We start from the raw sequence: 19,581 nt of genomic DNA on the forward strand, positions 1-19,581 counted from the left end.
CTGTTTGCCTTCTTACATTATTCAAAATATCTTCTGATTTCAAAATGTTTATATTGTGTTCATCAGAACAAAGAAATGTATAAAGCAATTTTTATCGCCATGCTAGTCAATGGTGGACAAGAACTTTTAGATTTTCAACATTCTTTAAAATATCTTTTTGTGTTAAAATTCTTTCTCTGTGTTAATGGGAAGAAAGAAATCTATACAAATTTGGAACAACTTTAGGGTGAGCAAATGAAGACAATTTTCCTTTATGGGTGAACTGTTCCTTTAAGAGCAATAAAGAATTATGGTTGGCTTAGCAAGCAATTAGTCTAGAATATGGAACATAATAAAAAGGGACATTACCAAAGCCACGGTCTTGTAGCGGAGTAATCACTTCAGGCCAAAGATTAACTTCAGCAACACAGTCAGCAGGTGATGTTGGTAGAGCCGACAGAGCTTATTGGTTCTTATCTCCCAGTCTTCTTTCTCTAAATCCTTTTCAGTCATGAAATAATCAAGTCCACAAACAATGTGTTGGCTAGCACCCTTGACCAAGCAGTTCAATCACGGAGAACGCAGTTTCAAGAAAAACTGTTCTGAATCTCCATATTGTAACCAAACTTGGAGATTGTTGTATATTAACATTGCTCAGTGGAAACACCCCGTGGAAAAGTCCAATGTTTCTGCACCATTCCTTATCAGTCTTCTGTAAGAGTGATTGTTGAAGAAACATCACCAACGAGAATGTAGAAATTCTAATTTTCTCTCGCACGCTAGTTATTCGATGGGCAGCAAAAGCCCTGAAGCGTTCATCCACTTACAACAGACAGAGGACATCTCGCGTTCGGCCTGTGCTCGCCAAGCCCAAATAAATGATCCTCACAGTTTAAGCAAATGAAAAGTGCATAGTGAGGGTATCAGGGCGGTGCTAATCACTTGATGGTGATGATGACGACAACCCTTACACCCTCAAAGAGAATGCTGGAGACAACAATAACATCATACAAAAATAATAAAGTGTGTCTAAGGAATAATCTGGCAGATTGAGGTCATACATACATGTTATTTTTCTGTTCTTCTACACAATCTACATCCACCATAGATATGTCCATCTCTTAGTTTCTGTTCAATACAGCACAAAATTCACGAACCAAAATAAAAGATTGGGGAAAAGAAAAAATATTTTAAAGCATAGAATTTATGCATCTCAAGTACCAAGAGGTCATCTGTGCTGTCATTCAGCCTAATTTCCAAAAGCATAAAGCATTTCTTCCTTCTTGATCATTTCGATTCCACCAGAAAGAAAAATAAGTTGAAGGTCAACAAAGAACAAAAGTTCTGTATACAAAAAATGGTCGCCTTTCTTTTGACTCTTAAACGTACATAAAGGAATCCATTCCACTGTGTTCCAGCGATCCAAGTTTGTTTCAGTCAGCAAGTTTCATAGGCTGCGCGTATATCGACATGCACGCGAGGGGTTCGATGTCATGCCATTAAAATCCCCTCAAAATGATTTGAAATCGTAGAATCGCAAATTCAATCACCACAAAATTGAAGGAAAAAGCACCCACAAATGTCCGTGTGGTTTGTAAACAACAAAAACTCCAGTATGGAATAAAATAGCTTTTTTTTTCGTTTTCATTTTTGTTGTCCAACGTCTGTATGAACAGGATTGTAGAGGCAGTGTGTTTTTCGGTAGCCATTCAGAAAAAATCCCTTCAAGAGCTCCTAAAGGAAAAACTACTTTTGATTTCACTCCTGTTTATGTCCTGTCCTTGTTACGCTGTAACATCCCGTGTCGAGTGACTCCATCTTCACCGTTACGTTTTTGGAATACATTCAATGCTTCTTAGAAAGAAAAAAGTACACAAATGCACTTCACATGGTGGCAACTAAAAATCCAAGGAAATTATTTCAAAACAAAAAAGTAGCAGCCCCAAGTGCTCTTCCTTGTAGTCCAATACTTTTAACTTGTTTATATTCATATTTGTATATATATAACAATAAAAAAACAATTACCATCATTGTCATCGACTACAATAATGAACAAGTAACAAAATATATAAACATTTTGTGCACTACCGAGTGCACTTGCACAGTTTGATGCGATCATGTTTTTCAGCCAGAAATAGAACCTCAGTCACTTGAGAGCAAGGGAGTGGACAGAAAGGCAATGTTAGGTCACATCCTCCCTATCATACATTTGTTTCATCAAAACATCCCCAGGCTACACTAGAACTGTACAGAAATGAAGCGCAGCGCGCTAGGCTCTTGGTTCACAAGGATGAGAGGTGTGTGGAGGCGGAGCTACATGCATAACCACGCTCCCCTCTGTTAACAAATAATGTCTTGATGGCAGCAATGAAGTCTACTCATTCGCCCTTTAGTTCTTAGGCACACATGTGGGGACAGAAAAAAAAACACAAACACGCACACTCACACACATTGTATGTACCACAAGTTATTAGATCCTAAAGGTACAGAAAATCAAACAACACACAAAACGCTGCTAATGACATGTTCTTAAACCTCACAGAGGCAACAATGACACAGCAGGGACACACTCCCCACCGTGTAAAATAAGAGTGCTGGTTGGCATAAAATGGGCTAAAGCTTTTGTGTTTGAATCTAGAGGTTTTTCTTTGTTGGGGAATGAAGGGCTGGTGAAAGAGGATGTGTTGTTCCGTTGCCCCCTCTCTCTGCCTTTCATTCATTCGCGCACATACAAACATACAGCACATTCACAAGAGGAGTAATACGCACAGTTCCCCGTCTAGAAGTGTTCACATCCACACATTCTGTATATAAAATACGAAAAAATCACTCCGAATGACAAAATGGCCTGTTTTGATCATACATCCAAGCGATTAAAAAAATACATTGTGCAGACTGGTATGTTTCAAACGCGCACACACACTCATTCAGTCATACACACGTACTCAGGCACACAATCAAAAATATTTCTCTCTATAATATCTAGCGCATTTTTTTTTTTTATCTTTTTAACTTGCATTTTATGTGAGTGCAAATCTTCAAGTTTTATAATCCAAGTTTTTTTATATCTTTGTTTTTTGTAGAAAATTTATATATATATATACTTATATATAAAACAAAACAACAGTGTTTGTTTTTTGATAATGTCTGAACTGAAACACTCAATGGTCCCCCAGTCGCCACAGTCACCTCCCAGTACAAACTCCAGTTCTGATTCAGCACGCACGCACACACACGCAGTATATATATGTGGTATTATTTCTGAATCCAAACCACATAAATATACATGTAAATCTTCTCAAAAGAAAAAAAAACGATTCAAATTACATCTTAATAAAGTGCATTAGTCTGAGTGTAAGGTGCTTAATGCTGTAAGTGCCAGAAGTTTAACATCCCCGTCCCTCAACACACACACAAAAATAAATTCACACCTGTTCTTTTCCCTGTTGAATTACATTCTTCTAAAACAACCCCGCCCAACCGGAAAACTGATATACTCCTGGCTTACAACCCCCCCCACCCCCCAATCCCATCAAAGCAGTGCACATTCGACTTGCGGAGTCTGATTAGGTGGACCCGCGGGTTTAAAGGCCTCTTGTAGCTATTGCTGTGGATTCAGTAATCCTCAACCATTTCCATCTCGTTTAGACCATACCGATCAGGGGCACCATGGAATGAATACCCTAAAGAGATGGACAGAGAAAGAGAAAATGTATAGTTCCAAGAATTAATCTTTAACACCATAACTCACAAATATAACAGGTGTTGCAAAGCCTAGTTTCTATTTATCAGAAAACATTTATCTGTGGGCTACTCTTGCACCAACACTTAAAGGGATAGTTCACTCAAAAATTCTGTCATCATTTACTTACCTTCTTGTCATTTTAAACCTGTATGACTCTGTTCTGCAGAACATATAGCAAGATCTTTTGAAGAAAGTTGGTAACCGACCAGGAGTGGTACACCCTTTAGAGATGGGCATTTAAAGAAAAAACAATATTCGAAAAATCGCACCCCTCCACTGCATGCACGCATATAGGCTTCACACATGCATAGGCTACACACACAGACTATTCATGCTTTCCATCTGTATGATAACAAACTTTAATTCATTAGGGAATAAGATTTCTTACCTCAAGCCATATAGTCATTTTAGGATAAAGTGCTGAAACATGTTAATATAATAAACATCACCAAATGTGATATTTTTTGGTGATATTTTTTTAAACGTATTATGAAGACCCTGAATGAGGGCACTAACAGTATCAGCTGATCGGAAACATTTCTTTAGCGATCATCTTAGTGATTTTCACTTACATTATTATGCATCTGGCAGATGCTTTTATCCAAATTATATACATTGTATTATACATTTGTTTAAGACTACGTGCAATCCCTTGGGATCGAACCCATGACCTTGACATTGTTAGTTCCATGTTCTAACCGCTGAGCCAAAGGAAAGCGGTGATGAGTGTGATTGTTTGCTCTGCCCGTCTAACATTCAACTTGGTTGATCACGGCAGATTGCTGTTGACTTGTGGATGCTTCGCCCTCAAATGAATGGTCATCCTAGTGATTGACCTATGATAAGCAATCTTTGCATGGTCGAGTTTGCACTGAACTTCATTTTCATTAATTTTATAAAGGACCCCACAAATAACTCATATTTAACATTGGCCTTAGTAACCATATGTTTTCTACAGTGAATATATTTAGTCTACAGTGATTTGATCGGTTGCTTTGTGAAAGTTTGCGGTCCAAGACCCGAGCACAGAGAACAACATATTGAATGCGCACGGCGATGCCTGGTTTCACCGTTTCAGTTTGATTAAACAGTCAAGTGCAAAATGTGCAGCACCAAGCTTCATACAAAACAAACAACTCTACTACAAGTTTGATTCGTTATCATCTTACACTCGGTCCACAACAATAAAACATAGCAAAGCAAAAAGACACCGAACAAGGCGTTTGTTGCATCTCTTCGCACTGCATCCAGTGGGTACAGAATTTCTGTTTATAATGGGTTCTAGTGTTGTAGTCGTGCCACTTTCGAAGCAGGACGGGCATTTTCAAACCATTCTCATGGAAGCAGAGCGCTCAAGTTCCTGTAAATGGATTAAAGCAGCTCGCCCTGCACTGCACCAGTATATTTGGACACAAAATGTCAGTTGAGACCACTACTACATTTTAGTGCTTTGTATCGCCAACAACTTTAAGATACGATACGCATCATGATTCAAGGCCAGGATGCGATACTTATCTCGATACGGGTGAATTTCTTTTTACTTCATTTATCATAAGACAAATTTACAGCAAAATATAATTGCAGAATACTGCCATTCATAACTACTTATAAATTAATCTGACAAATCAATGCATGTTGCAATGTTTCTAAAACAGGGTTTCTAGGCTGCATCGTATGTGTTTTACAAATAAACTACATGTCTAACGAATGCATATGAAAAATATGTAGACATTCAGTCAGAGTATATAGATTTAATTAATAAGAAAGTGTTGAATTGAAATAGATGCCGTATTTCTTTCTAGATGTCAGATTTCTAGATAAAATATTATAAATGTATTGGTGCTGTAACCATTAAGCAGGTCTTTGCTCTTAGCTTTCTATTACACACACATTTATTGGCGCTCTTCCATAAACTTTTTTCATGTATTATTTATGAGCGGGCAGCACGTCACTGCATTCCTCCAATGAAAAATCCCTCCCTGAATTTTTTATAATCTAACAGTAACAAGAGTGAGTGAATAATTAAATCAAAATACATTTTCGTATCAGTGTTGCAATTAAAATCTTTTCATTGTCACCATGAAGAACACACCGACCCCATCTGATGCCCCGCCCCCGATTAATCGAGTATTCGTTTATCAAACCTGTCCAGTAATCAAAATGAAATGCGCTCAAAAATGTCCATCCCTACACACTTTTTTGATATTCTATATTTAAATCAACTAGTCGAATATTCCCTAGTATCCATTCACTTCTATTATATGGACACAAAACCAATGTAAGTGAATGGGTGTCGGTTAACCACATTCTTCAAAATATCTTTTGTGTTCTGCAGAAGAAAGTCAGTCATACAGGTTTGAAATGACAAGAGGGTGTGTAAATGATGACAGAATTAAACATTTTGGGTGAAATACCACTAATTTGTAACATGTCATTGACAGTCAAGTTCCCATTAAGAATAAATGAGAACATGTTACTCTGATGTTAGGGTTCAAAGGAATAATTCACTGGTCATATAGAGCAAGGATGGCATGATCGTAAGTAAATTACGGGGTTATTTCCATTTTCCAGTAAACAGTTCCTATAAAAATCACAATATGATCAATAAACAGAAACAAACAATTCTACAAATACAGGTTCTAAAAATAGAGGTTGTTCTCTGCATGCTTGCGCTAGATCTGCTCCAGAGACAGTTACCCCACAAAATGATATGCTCCTCGAAAGAAACCGGGAGAAATAAAACAAAACAAGAACTGTACCTAAGATGCTTGGGTCAGAGTGCAGCATCATGGGCTGCTTTTTCTTCATCTTTGCTGCCTGATCATACATGCCCCCTTTCCCAGAATGCACTGCCTGAAACATAGACTGCAGGGCACTGGGGTTCATTCCTCGTACAGTATCCTACAACAGAAAAAAAAATTGGGAAAACTTAACTATGATGTAACAAATCAAAATTGTACATGACAAAGTAAAACAAACATGAGTTTTATGAAAAACAACAGCCAGTGTTCATACCTGCAGCGGAAAGTTGTTCATGGTAAGTCCAGCCATCTCTTTAGAGAGCTTTCAGAAAAAACAGAGATTTTCAGTAAAAACAAGCAAACTCAAAAAAAAGAGACAGATTTTTTTTCAAACACAGACCTGCTGCTGCTGTCTCTGGTGGTTAGCCTTCTGTTTGGCACGGCGCTCCAGGAACTGCCTAGCGAACTCTTTGGCTTCAACTGTGTCACCCAGGTAGGAGCAGATAAAGTTCAACACCTCGTACGGAGACTCCACCTCCTTTAGGTACGCCACAATGGTGGGCACTAAAATCAAAAATGCGCTTTTAAACCCTCTGTTTCGTTTGCCCACTATAATGGTATGCGTGTCATTTTTTAACCAAGAGACGAGCTAAAATCATGCCACAGATGCTGTTTAGAGACAGTTTCTATTTAACCCAGAATAGTCAGAGACAAAGGGCTGATGTTTCAACAGACAAAGAAAAATATCCACATTCCATACCATCCTGGGAGGAGGAGTTATTGGCAGAGGTGTTGAGTGCATGAAGCATCTGTTCACACCAGGTGGTGAAGCCATCTTGAGACTTCATCCCCTGCAGGAGTTTCAACAGCCGCTCCTCTTCCTCAGTGCGTTTGCGGCCTCTCATCATGTACTGCTCACTGCAAACAAACATCACTGCTAAAATGTGCTCTTTAAAAATCACATTGATCAGAATTTGAGAACAGTCCACAAATTTAAAGACACTTAGTCCTTATCAAATACAGACAATAACAAAGAACATTTTTGGCCCACTTGAATAAAAAGGATAATACATCATTTGAGCTGTATTGTGGGTTTACCTCAGCGAGGGACTGCTTCGGCTGTTCTTCAGCCCAATGTTGTTGCGGAGAGCACTCTGGTTCTTTAGAGCCTCATCCCAGATACCCATTCCACCTCCTGAAGAGCTGCCGCCTCCCACTTTTCCGTCCAAAGATCCAGCTGCCCACATCACAGATGCATCACCCCACTGCATAGAGAAACAGTCATACTGCACTTAAAAGAGTGTTCCACATTGCCATTATGTTGAACTTGGCGTTGGTCGTTTGTGTGTCCTACCCGCTGCTGTTGCTGGACTCTGTGTTGTTGTTTGTGCATTCTCTCAGCCTCCTGTTGGGCCTCCAGGAGGTTGAGGGGCTTGTTCTGTTTCCCCAGCCCAGGGATGGGTCCACCGTTCCAGCTTGAGGCGGAACCAGAGGAACCCTGACGCGGAGCCTGCTGGAGCAACTTCATCAGCAATTCCTGCTGCTGTGAAAGAGAGATTGACAGAAAACCAAGACATAAACAAACAACTACACACATATAAACACTGTGTGTTCTTAGGGGTGTCAACGTTAACGCGTTAACGCATGCTTACATTTTTTTTTGGATTAAATAAATTTATCACAAAAACGCACGCATTCGTTTTTTTTGTCTTCCATTGTCTAGCGTGACATTATATGATCACATTCTTATTCATGTAAAGGCTTTTATACCACTTAAGCGCGATTTGAATCATTACTTTGATGTGTTCAGTATAGATAGACAGTTTCTAGCTGCGGGATGCGGCAAAGCACAACGCGAGGTCCAGTTTGGTGTACAAAGTTACGGGCTGAAGGCTGCGTCAGTGAATCTCCGTCAAACAGCGCATCGGTATTAAGTTCTCTTTAGTAATCGAATGAACAAATACACACAAGATTAAACCAGAAGGCCGGTTCAAAATGATGCTGTTAAAGAAATCTGTTATTTCTTTATTAATTTGGAGATTAAATGTGAAATTATTAGAACGTAAAAGTATATTTAAAAACATTAATGTTATGTGTGATTAATCACAGTTTATTTGTTTTTGTTTTTTCAGAATAATGTTTTAATCGATTGACAACACTAGTTCTTGCAAAGAAAAAAGGAAAGTTTCTAACAGCAGACCTGCTTGCGCCTATAAAGATCCTCCTCCTCTCTTCTTTTCTGCTCCTCTCTTCTTTTTTCATCCCTTCGTTTCCGCTCCTCTTCCTCACGCTTGGCCCTGAGTTCAGCTTCTCTTCTTTCATGTAGCTAAAACACAAGGTTGAGAATTAGGAAAGTTGAGTTTGAGGCATTTCCTCAGATCACCACCAGAGGACACTACAGGCAACATTCACCTTCTGAAGCTGTTCTAGAATTGGACCCTGAGATGAAGAATTCATTAAGTCCCATAGACTGGCCTCACCGCCTGCTCGAAGAAAAGAGAGATTAAAGGAAAGAAAAGGAGAAGGATGATTCCTGAACCGCAACCAAGATAAAATAAATGGTTTTGTGTGTGTACCTGATGGCTGTGAAGCTGAGGTATGCATGTCCCACATGGACCCTGTATCTGGCACTGACATCGACCTGTTCATTGACGGCATCATACCCTGCTCTCTACACAACAAAATAAAAAGATAAAGTATCATAATGCAGCAATACTTATACAATTCTTATTATATAAATATAATAAATAAATAAACCACACTCACCTGTTAAAGAGCTGGAACAGCTGCTGTTGCTGGAGTTGCTGGTAAAGGGCTGTGGCAGCAGCTAATTCCTGCTGCTTTTTCAACCGGTCCTGATCCATATTACCCTGAGACAGAGAGAGAGCGAGCGAAAGTGAGAGAGATTAGATACATGTACTATTCCCTTAACAAAACTAACTGTGATTTTACTACAAATAAGTAAAAGAAAAATGCCTACTGTGGTTAAACAATAACTGGTTTTACTATAGTAACCATTGTTTTGTAGTGAAATACTTAAACAAATGGTATTCAATACACAAAAAAACATGTTAACTACACTTTTTTAAGGGTTAGCGAGAGACACTGAGGCATACATATCAAATAAACAGGGATCAGACATACAAACACATTCGCATAGAGAAAGAAATATTTATTATACCCAAGTAACCAGAAGCAAAATAATGTATAATAATTCTTACTTTAAACAAGAATACCATTAAAACATAATGCCCCAACATTCCCCCTTCAACCCAGAAGACTCACAATTTCCCCCTTGGGTGGTTGAGGGTGAAGGAGTGGTCGATTCCTCACCAGGAGGGGCGGAGGGGAGGGGCCAGGGGCAAAAGGCACACGCCCCCACATCTTAATGACTTCCCCCAGAGGCTGAAAGCCCTCATCACAACCTCGTTTAACAAGCAGGTTCATTGTGAAATATCCCGCCTGAAACCATTCGCACATCTCCACTGTAGTAAATGGACCTGGGAGGGAGCGAAAGAGAACAAACAGAGAACTAATGAAAGACGAGATATTAATGTTCCATATTTATAAGTTGACTTGCTATTAAAGAGAGTGTGTGTACCCTGAATCTCTCCTTGCGGGTCTTTGTAAAACCATTTCATGGCAGAGTCGTGGGAGAGAGGAAGAGCAGAGGCCGTGTTTCTGCTCTCCTGAAGAGTCTGTGTAAAACACTCTTCCTCTAGAGATGTGTCCTGGAGCGCTGCCACCATCTTCTCTGCCTCCTACACACACACACACACACACACACAAACAAACCATCAACCCCTTCTGCTGAAAGTGTCAAGCATATGAATGACTGACATGATACAGCTTTCCACCCTCTCTTTGACCCTGATAATAAAGCAGAAGGTTTTGTTACTGTACCTTTAAGACATCCATATGCAATTACCATCAGCATTATGAATAGATAAAGGGATAGTTCAAAAGAAAGAAACTCAGTCATCATTTACTTAGCCTCGGATTGTTCCAAACCTGCATACATTTATTTTGTTCAGGTGAACACAAAGGAAGATATTTAGAAGAATGTCACCAAACAGATCTCATTCCCTATTAGCTCCCATTATATTTATTTTCCCTACTTCCTTTGTGCTCAGCAGAACAAATACATTTATACAGGTCAATAAACATTTTGAATGCAGATAGTTTCACACTTCAAATGAATAAAATAATTATTAAATTCGGTCAAACGGAAATATCTCTGGTCAAAAATACTTCCTGCAGTGAACAGGCTGTTGCTAGAAGGGATACAGCTACAGCCAGAAGTGGTGCAAAATCTCGCCATATAATTAGATTAAATTACATAAGCTAACGAACGCCAACACCTACCCCTACCCTAAACCTAACCTTACAATAATAAAAAATATTAATAAACTGTTTTCAGAGTGACAAAAATTATGCGGTATTAAGAGGTAGCTGTATCCCTTCTAGTCAAAACCCAGCAAACATCATTACTCATCTTCTACTGTACCTGTTGCAGGTGCTTCATACCCTCATCATCCTCAATGTCGCCCCCCAGTGGTGGGAGGTCAGTAGCAGCAGAGGAAGAGGAGGGAGAAGATGAAGGCAGACTGGAGGAGGCACTGGGGCTCAAAATCAACAGGGCCTCTGATAACACTATAGTAAAAACTCCATTATTACAACAAAAGAACAACCAAAAATACCACAAGTCGAGTGCCAGAAGCATACACTGTTGCAGGAAAATCAAGTGATAATATCTTTACCTTCAGTTGGTAGTTTGTTGGGAATTGAGGGGGTAGGGTGAGGCTCCTCAATGCCACAGGTGGCAGCAGATAGCACAGCCTCAGTGTCAGGAGCAGACATAGGAAGAGCGATGGATGGAGGAGGGGAGGGAGAAATAAGCTTCACTTCGGTTTCAGAAAATAGAGCCGAGTTCATCATATCTGTAAAAATAAAGAGAGACTGATGAAGTGGGAAGAATAAGATGTATAGTGATAAAATGGGAAGAAAAATCTACTGTCTGTGTTATATTTTTAACTCTGGGTAACTCCGACAACTACAGCTAATGGAAGGTTAAGCATAACAGTGATTTTACTATTAAGTTATTAGACACGAGAGTGTCAAACTTCCCTTGTAGTGATATTTATGTGATTTAAAGAAATGGGTCAACCAAAAAGTAGTCAGTCATCATTTATTTACAGTCATTTTGGGTGACTGGGTAGTATAGTTATTATAGGAGGACTAACAGCCAACAGTGGTAACCTGCTTATAGTTGCCAAGCAATGTATTTGCAACCTGGAAGATTTTCATAGAATATAGGGGTGCATTTAGTCTATTTAAATGCACCAGAACTGATGGATACATTTTCAAAACCACATAATGGTCCAAGCACATTTCTTTCTTACCATTCTCACTTTTTTCTAATTCAGTGCCATTACTCTTCTCTGGATTAGAATCATTCTCTTCCTCATCATCCAAACCCAGGAACTCAAAGTCCTCTTCTGGAATGGGGTCTTTTGGGCCTTTCTAAAAAAAGGTGGAAGAAAAACATGTGAATAACAGAGAATCACTATAGTTCAGATAACAAAGACAGGGAAAATGTTCTCACCTTAAAAGACATATACGCTCCAGAAGAATCAAAGGTTCCCATTTCTCCATCTTCTTCATCTGTGCACCACTCCGGCAAACCATCTCTTTCATCCTCTGCCCCTTCACTTCCTGTTCTTCTTCTTCCTCCCTCATTTCCTCCATCCCTGAAGTCAAAGTCAAACTTTCTACGGCGAACTTCACCGGGACCACCGTGTTCTCTCCACCCAGCTGAGCGAGGACCACCATCTGGAAGGGGGAGAGAGAGAGGGGAAAATATTTTTTTTGAGATCTTTATAGAGTGCTAGGCTAAAACTGTTCATATAAATTGTCAAATGTTTAATACATGCAGCATCACATGTACTGTATTAAATGATCTACTGATGTATGCGCTTCAAATAACTGTCACTGGACATCATATTGGAACAAAAAGCTTGTGGACAGTCTCACTCCTGCATTTTATGCATTAGCAGTAACACTAAATATGTGATGTGGCCACATGCATTTCCGACAATTTCTTCCAATGTGGTTTAGGTGATGAGATCAGAAATTGTTTTGGACTGTGTGTATGTCATGATGTGACCAGATCAAGCAGCTACTGAAATCAATAACAAATTGGTTCTTAGTGTGTGTACCATCTCTTCGTGAACCAGTGAGTCTCCAGCTGCTTCCGGTCTCTCCCGTGTCATCCTCCTCCTGCTCCTCTCTCAGTGTGCGCCAATTGTCACTGTCAGAGCGCATGAACTCTTTTCGCCCAACCAAACCAGACTCCTCTAAACCTGGCCGCACACCTTCTCTTCGCAGGGGTTTCTCAAAGCGTCTTTCACCTCTGTAATAAAAAGAAATAATGTGAGAAATAGTCCTAGTTGAAAATATTGACAGCCCTAGTTTAACATCAGAAAATACCTGTCGTCCCAGCTCTGGCTACGATGAATCTCTCGAACACTCCGACCAAAGCCACCTTCTACTTCCTCACCGCTTCTTTGGTAGAACACGCCCTCTCCCCTTCCTCGGCCTACACACAAAGATGAAGCACACTAGAGTTGCACGATTAATCGTTAAAAAGAATCTCATTAATGAAAATCAACGATTCGCCTGTGTCTATTACACTTCGGAATAAAATCATAATGCTTCAATCTGTGTTGTAGCTGCCACTGAAGCAGAGAAAGCAATTATCATCATTAGGTATGAAACGGCATCACAAACAGTCTTTTTAACCACATGCTATCGTTATTTCTGTGTCAAATGATCAGAGAAGTACTGGGATTAAAGCAGCGTTGCCAACTCGCACGTACAAGACACGTGCGTTTACAAGCTCTCCCTCTGCCCAAATTAAGCTCACACCAAATAACAAACCAACATCAAATAAATACAGCCTAGCAACAAAAATGCTCTTATGATTGTCCTCAGTATTGTGTTACATTGTTCTGATTATGCTTCATCTCTTAACTGGACAGGGTTTGAGAAAAAACGAACGATTGCAGTTTGAAGCACGGACAAATCTGAGTGTGCGCTTTTTTCTGTCATTACGGTAAAAACACGTCATGAGAGTGTGTGGTGCATATCACCGTATTTACGACAATAGAGAAGCTGTGCTATAAGAGCTTTTCAACAAGTTGCACAGAATTTCTTGTTTTCGGGTTATTTTAAACGGTTTAAAGGTCATAATACGTACAGAGTTGTTATGCTTCTCAGTTGTGTCTTTCTGCTAAGAGCTCTTCAAGCAGTCTGTAGATGTCATGCAAATGTATAATTTTTCTAAACACCTTCAAGTGCAGAAGTTAATCACTATAGTTTCCATATGTTTTTTGTTGCTAAAATGTTCAATAGTAACTATAGGTTAAACATGAAACATGTAATAATTTTGAAGCAAAGTCCTAAACAATACCTTACCTTAATACACGTTTTAAACAATTTTTTGTCAAGAGCCTCTAGAAAATGATGTATTACTTTAAGTTGCCATTTAGAATCGTAAAAAAAATATAATCTCTAAATAAAACAAAAGAATTGTGATTCTCAATTTATCCAGAATCATGCAGCTCTAACGAATAATCCACACACTTAAAACAATAGGTCAATTTACCACGGCCGCCTCGCGTGGTGCCTCTACCTCGGTTCACCCCAGCCGGGACGGCCCCACCCCCTTTACCCATAAGCCTCAGCACAGCCAGACTGTTGACAGACATGGAAAAGTTCCTCTGCAGAAAGAAAAACAAACACCAAGAATCAGGACCACACCAAAACCACAAGATCTTCACTAGAGGCTACATCCTTTTCGATTTGTAGATTTTCAAAAATGTACTTGCCTCTCCAGTGATGTATGAAGATGTGTGTCTCACCTGCTCCTCCTCAGTGAGAGGCAACAGTGCCAGTGGCTGCTGAGGCTCATCCTGCAGAATAACAGCAAACTCCTTGTCCTGCATTTCTTCGGGAACCTGAACATACAAGGACAGAAACTATGACTCACCCTATATTCAAATGAAGAAATACAAATGACAGGTTAACCGGAAAAACCTTTCGCCCCTGGACACTAGACTTTAAAATATACAAAACGTATACAAAACAACTTTACTGTCCAAACAAGTCAGGTGTCTGTTTATGGAATTCTGATGCTGGCAGTAGTCACCTAAGACAACTTTTTTTTCTCAAAAGGGGGCTATGGTTCACAAGGGGGCCATAGCCATCTTCCAAGGGTGCCTCTAGATCAGTGATTGTCAAACTGGGGACTGTGGACCCCATGGAATAAACTGTGGTCCAGCTCATGTGGGAAAAACAAAGCGTTTGTTCGTTTAATTTCTCAGAGGATTCCTTCATGAACAAGGCACAGGTCAACACTGAATTTGTGGAGAGTTTAAAATTAAAAAGCAGTGCTGTGCCTTCAATATTGGATCTGATAAGAATGGCCCATAAGTTACCGTGAGTCTCCCGTTTGTTTATTTATCATGGAAACTCTCTTAACATTTGAGACCCACGATCGCGGTGATCTTTTGTCCTGATCGGGATTACATGTGAAAACCACTGAAGATCAGCCAGATATGAATAGTTGTAGTATCTCATACTGCAGAATAACCAGACGAACACAGCGGTCTAACTTTTCAATAACATATTAACTTTTACACCAAACATAAAATCACCCACTCTCACCTTTAGAATTAAACACACTGCTTTTTAACTTCTCTAAGATTTCAATGCAAAAAGCCATCTTCCCATGTGAAGTACGTTACAGTACTTTTCAATGCCAACACGTGGACTAGGGGCTAGATGTCAGGTCCAAAATAGTATTTAACTGCTCCATTCCTTAATAACAGTCAATTCTCAAGCCTCCGTTGCATTATGACAGGCTCATAAAAAGGTATTTGGAAGGATTTGCAGAGCAGCAGGCACTACACTACAAAAGGTGTAGGGGACACATTTCATCATTTGTCCTTTTATTCTTCTTGCTTAAAGGGACAGTTCAACCAAAAATAAAAATTCTGGTATAATTTACTCACCCTAAAGTTGTTCCAAATTTATACAGATTTCCTTTGTGGGTGAACATTTTTCTTTAATACCTCATTTTGGCTGTGCGGGTCAAGTTTTAGAATCGCTGATATTGGCAGACATTTAACAAAGTTGCAGAAATTCGTAGTAAATCAGCTTTAATGTGTGTCATTGCACTAGGGAGGAAGATTTGGGGCTCTCATCGTTATAAGGGCTTGCAGAAAAAAAACAAGGCCCAAATCATCGCCTTAAATCAAGCAAAACTGTTATCAGATTAGTTTGGGATTCCCACCTTGTTGTCTTGGACATAAAGTGCTAGCATCTCCTCTCGGCCATAACGGTACTCGGCCAGCTTGTACTTTGGCATAGCAGGAGAGGCAGGAGGGGAAGACAAAGTGCCTCCACTGGAAAGTGCACGGAGCCTGAGAGAGATCAGATGAGATGAGATCAAAAGATATTCAACAGCAGAAACATCCTACTCTTGGCTACCATCCAAGGACAGCCCTGTCAATGTTGAGTGCTGTATATCCTGGTTTATTTTAGGAATTTTCAGAGCCACAGATGGCCATTTAAACTTTACACAAACACTACCCTGCTGAGATAAGCCTGTGAAGAAGGCTCTGAGGAAACACACCACCCCTGTACACATCATTGTACACGTCTAACCCAGGAATCCACTTTCTTTGGCCGAAGACCAACTATGCACAGAGGAGCCTTAGTTCAGCAGAGCGACGACGCCCAACGGCTTCATTTCTGCATAATCGTTTAGTGTGCGCCAAAAGGATCTACATGCAGAGAAGGGGGTTGGGAAGAACGGAATGGTGGCTGAGAGCAGAGCTTTGAGAAACTTGGTTTGGTGTTTCAAAGTGCAATTTATAAAAGCAAAGTGGAAAGGCAGCACAGAATGTAAATAATACATTTGTGAAGATTATTCGAGAAAAAAAGTGAGTTTACAGTGAAGTTAAATACAAAGAAAAGGGAGTTAGCATTTAGAAGACCGATTGAAAAACATTTTCACTCCTGAACAAAATCTTAAGAACGGGGGAAACATTACAAGTATTCAGATTTTTCACTGGTGGTTCAAAATTCCAAAACACGAGCAAGAGACAAAAACACAGAAGTAAATTTATTTAAAACTTCATTTAAACTCAAAAGTTTAAGACAATACTCTCAAAAAATTTAAATCTGCACAAAAATATTGCTTTCATGCCAATGTTCTTCCGCCAGTGATAATGTCATGATCTCTTGAAGGCAAAGGCAAAAAGGCTTTTTGTCTTTGAACGTGACAGGATTGTTGAGCTGCACAAACAAGGGATCATCGTGCCATCGCTGCCGAGGTTAGATGCATTAAGAAAGTCATTGCAAATTCCTTGAAGAAGGCATGAATTAAAATCACAATTTTAACAAAAGCTTTTGTTATATAAGAGGGACACGCAAACATATTCAAGCAAGCATCATGTAAGTGTCCCTTGTTACTGAGATTACATCTACTATTGACACCAGGCCCAGCGAAAGACAGGTTCTGGAATGCACCTATCCATGACGACATTGTTAGGTTGAACACCGCCTTCATAGAAAAATATCAACTTCACTAGCCCCGACCACGGGTTCGCGCATGACAGAATCACTGGTCTCAAATGCTGGCATGTACGGTCATATATTATTAAACGCAATACAACTTTAGACTATACGCAAAGCCTTGCCATCACATCTGGGAAATAAATCAGTAAATTTGAGTAAAATCATTACGTGCGACTGCGTTACATGAAATCCTCATGTGGGTCTCCAGATAATACTAATGACCTACGAAAACTGTGAATGGTGCTAATGTGCAGTGTTTCCCCTAGCATCTACCTTAGGGGGGCGCTCCGCCCCTCCAACGGCACCCCCCGCCCCCCTTGAAGGTCAAGTTAATCTTATTTTATATATAGCGCCAAATCACAGGAGTAGAGAAGACTGTTTAAGGTTACCTTTCCTACAGAACATGTCTTTAGCTTTTTATTTTATTAAACAAACTAAATAGCATTTTGGTCTTTATCTTATTTATACGGCGGCATGTAATTTCAGTCTCTACGTTTACAATTCTCCTTTGGTCTCCGTATCGAGTTCCGCTCCGATGCGTGCGCACACAGACACGTGCGCTCCGCTCACACACAGGTAAACACACTCCGACCAGTGGACAGAGAGCGCGTGTCCAACAATATTTTGTGTCAAACATCGGAAAAGCAAGCAGATACAAATATTTGCCTCTATTTTAGTTTAAATTGAGTAGCGCGTCTACATAACTGAGCTGTACACATCATACGCACTCATGGAAATTTATGTTGACTATATTTGGTCGATATCTTTAATATCTTCCTATAGTGCCAAACGCATTTCATTTTAACCCTTTCTGCTCCTTAAATGCTGGTTCTCCCGCCAAAGACACGTCGCATGTAGAGACCTGCAGACACCAAGATCAGGTAAATTAATGGACACTTTTACTGTAACGCTTAAGTAAACAAAATTCAGCAGTAATTAACTATTTTAGGCTGTCAGTCAGTTTACTGTTTGCTATATAGGTTTGTTGCATTATAAACCATAACGTCCTGTATCTACATTTAGCATTTAATAATATCAATAGCATTAATAATTAGCATGTTAAGAGCATTTCATAATGAATCATGTTTTAATCTGGGATTATTTAGAATCAGTTCTAGTATGAAAGTATTCTAGTATTCTGGCATGAAAATGCTACTTGTTAGTAACTTTCTAAGTACTTCTGCTCATGATAAATTATTTTCAGTTGTGACATTTAGTTGTCAGAAGTTTTATTAAAATAGTCCACTAGGACTTGGCTTTAGCACGAGTTCCTACAAATTGTGGGTATCTGAATATAAAATAAATGGCGTGATAAAACGTTAGATGTTAACTTTTTATATACATATTCGACTGGGCTCAATTGATTAAATATGATTTATTTGAAAAAGTATTATCCGGACCTCCGCCATAAAGGCATATAAATATAGAAAATATAGAGACCGCACATAGCTCAACCCCCCCCCAGTGGCGTAAACATAGGGGAAACACTGAATGTATAACCTAATGTTACATCTCTAAAAAAATTCACAGAAGGTGCCAACTAGGCAAACTGCTATCCAATCAAAGCAGTGGGCTTTTACTTCCAAGTGTCTTCAATGCGGCACGCCAATTAAAACCGAGCGTTTGGAGAGCTGGCCACAAAACCTGGGTAGAAAATAGACTATAATTTATTGATTTTGATGTTTTTGGAATTTAAGTAGACCTCATATAACAGTATCCAATAATAAACAAGCAGAGTTCATCAGACTTTTAAAAGATCAAGAGGGCATCCCTCATGTTCCCCTGATTTAAATCCCATTGAGAATGTTTGGGGATGGATTGCAAGGGATGTTTACAAAAACTGACGTCAGTTCAAGAATGTGGATTCCATTTGTGATGCCATCTTCAACACATGGAGCAACGTTGTCACCAGCCTACTGGAAACAGTCGCATCAAGCATGCCGAAACGAGTGTTTGAAGTGATCAACAAGAATAGTGGGGCTACTTACTACAAAGTCCATTTTTGACACTTTTTGTTCTGTTGTGGGGTTTTGTTGGGCTATGTTCTTAAACTTTTGATCATCTGAAGAACAGCCTTTTTGAGTTTAAATGAAGTTTTCAATAAATTGCCTTATCTCTGTTTTTGTCTCTTGCTCCCGTTAATTGTTTTGGCATTTTGAAGCAGTTCTTACAACCTGGTTACGAAACACCAGTGAGAAATGCAAATACTTCTTTTACTTTCCCCCGGTCTTAAAATATTGTTCAGGAGTGTATAATACACACATCACTGTTGTTCTTCTCAAACCTTGTATCTCCATATTTCGCCATTTAAATTTTTCATTAAAAAATCATTATTATAGTCACAATATATGTTATTCACTGGGTTTTAAAAATATCTAGCTTTTTTAATTAAAACGATTTTGTTAACAAACAAACATTAACTAACATTTCTGAAAAACAGCGAATTCGGGCACACAAGGTTTTGAAAATTAC

At 39.3% G+C, this 19,581-nt stretch overlaps 1 protein-coding gene across 3 annotated transcripts in view; it reads right to left on the reverse strand.

The window, feature by feature from the left end:
- The window catches only part of gigyf1a (GRB10 interacting GYF protein 1a), a 33,993-nt gene that overhangs the window by 2,117 nt on the left and 12,295 nt on the right, over positions 1 to 19,581 (reverse strand). Inside the window, exons 4-25 of one of the 3 annotated variants that reach the window (XM_056744714.1) lie at positions 15,821 to 15,950; positions 14,388 to 14,483; positions 14,132 to 14,246; positions 12,955 to 13,063; positions 12,684 to 12,877; positions 12,071 to 12,297; positions 11,868 to 11,988; positions 11,226 to 11,405; positions 10,973 to 11,118; positions 10,067 to 10,226; positions 9,751 to 9,965; positions 9,232 to 9,335; positions 9,042 to 9,136; positions 8,878 to 8,948; positions 8,666 to 8,791; positions 7,820 to 8,005; positions 7,564 to 7,730; positions 7,226 to 7,383; positions 6,866 to 7,029; positions 6,740 to 6,787; positions 6,484 to 6,625; positions 349 to 3,662 (exon numbers count right to left, since the gene is read on the reverse strand). In XM_056744714.1, coding sequence (XP_056600692.1) covers positions 3,595 to 3,662; positions 6,484 to 6,625; positions 6,740 to 6,787; positions 6,866 to 7,029; positions 7,226 to 7,383; positions 7,564 to 7,730; positions 7,820 to 8,005; positions 8,666 to 8,791; positions 8,878 to 8,948; positions 9,042 to 9,136; positions 9,232 to 9,335; positions 9,751 to 9,965; positions 10,067 to 10,226; positions 10,973 to 11,118; positions 11,226 to 11,405; positions 11,868 to 11,988; positions 12,071 to 12,297; positions 12,684 to 12,877; positions 12,955 to 13,063; positions 14,132 to 14,246; positions 14,388 to 14,483; positions 15,821 to 15,950 — 3,022 coding nt within the window. In that variant the 3' untranslated portion in view covers positions 349 to 3,594. Of the gene's footprint in view, positions 1 to 348; positions 3,663 to 6,483; positions 6,626 to 6,739; positions 6,788 to 6,865; positions 7,030 to 7,225; positions 7,384 to 7,563; positions 7,731 to 7,819; positions 8,009 to 8,665; positions 8,792 to 8,877; positions 8,949 to 9,041; positions 9,137 to 9,231; positions 9,336 to 9,750; positions 9,966 to 10,066; positions 10,227 to 10,972; positions 11,119 to 11,225; positions 11,406 to 11,867; positions 11,989 to 12,070; positions 12,298 to 12,683; positions 12,878 to 12,954; positions 13,064 to 14,131; positions 14,247 to 14,387; positions 14,484 to 15,820; positions 15,951 to 19,581 lie in introns of all 3 variants that reach the window. The other 2 variants (XM_056744723.1, XM_056744706.1) reach the window with 2 other exon arrangements.

The sequence above is a fragment of the Triplophysa dalaica genome, chromosome 1 (assembly GCF_015846415.1).
Source record: "Triplophysa dalaica isolate WHDGS20190420 chromosome 1, ASM1584641v1, whole genome shotgun sequence".
In the NCBI taxonomy this organism is placed as follows: Eukaryota; Metazoa; Chordata; class Actinopteri; order Cypriniformes; family Nemacheilidae; genus Triplophysa; species Triplophysa dalaica.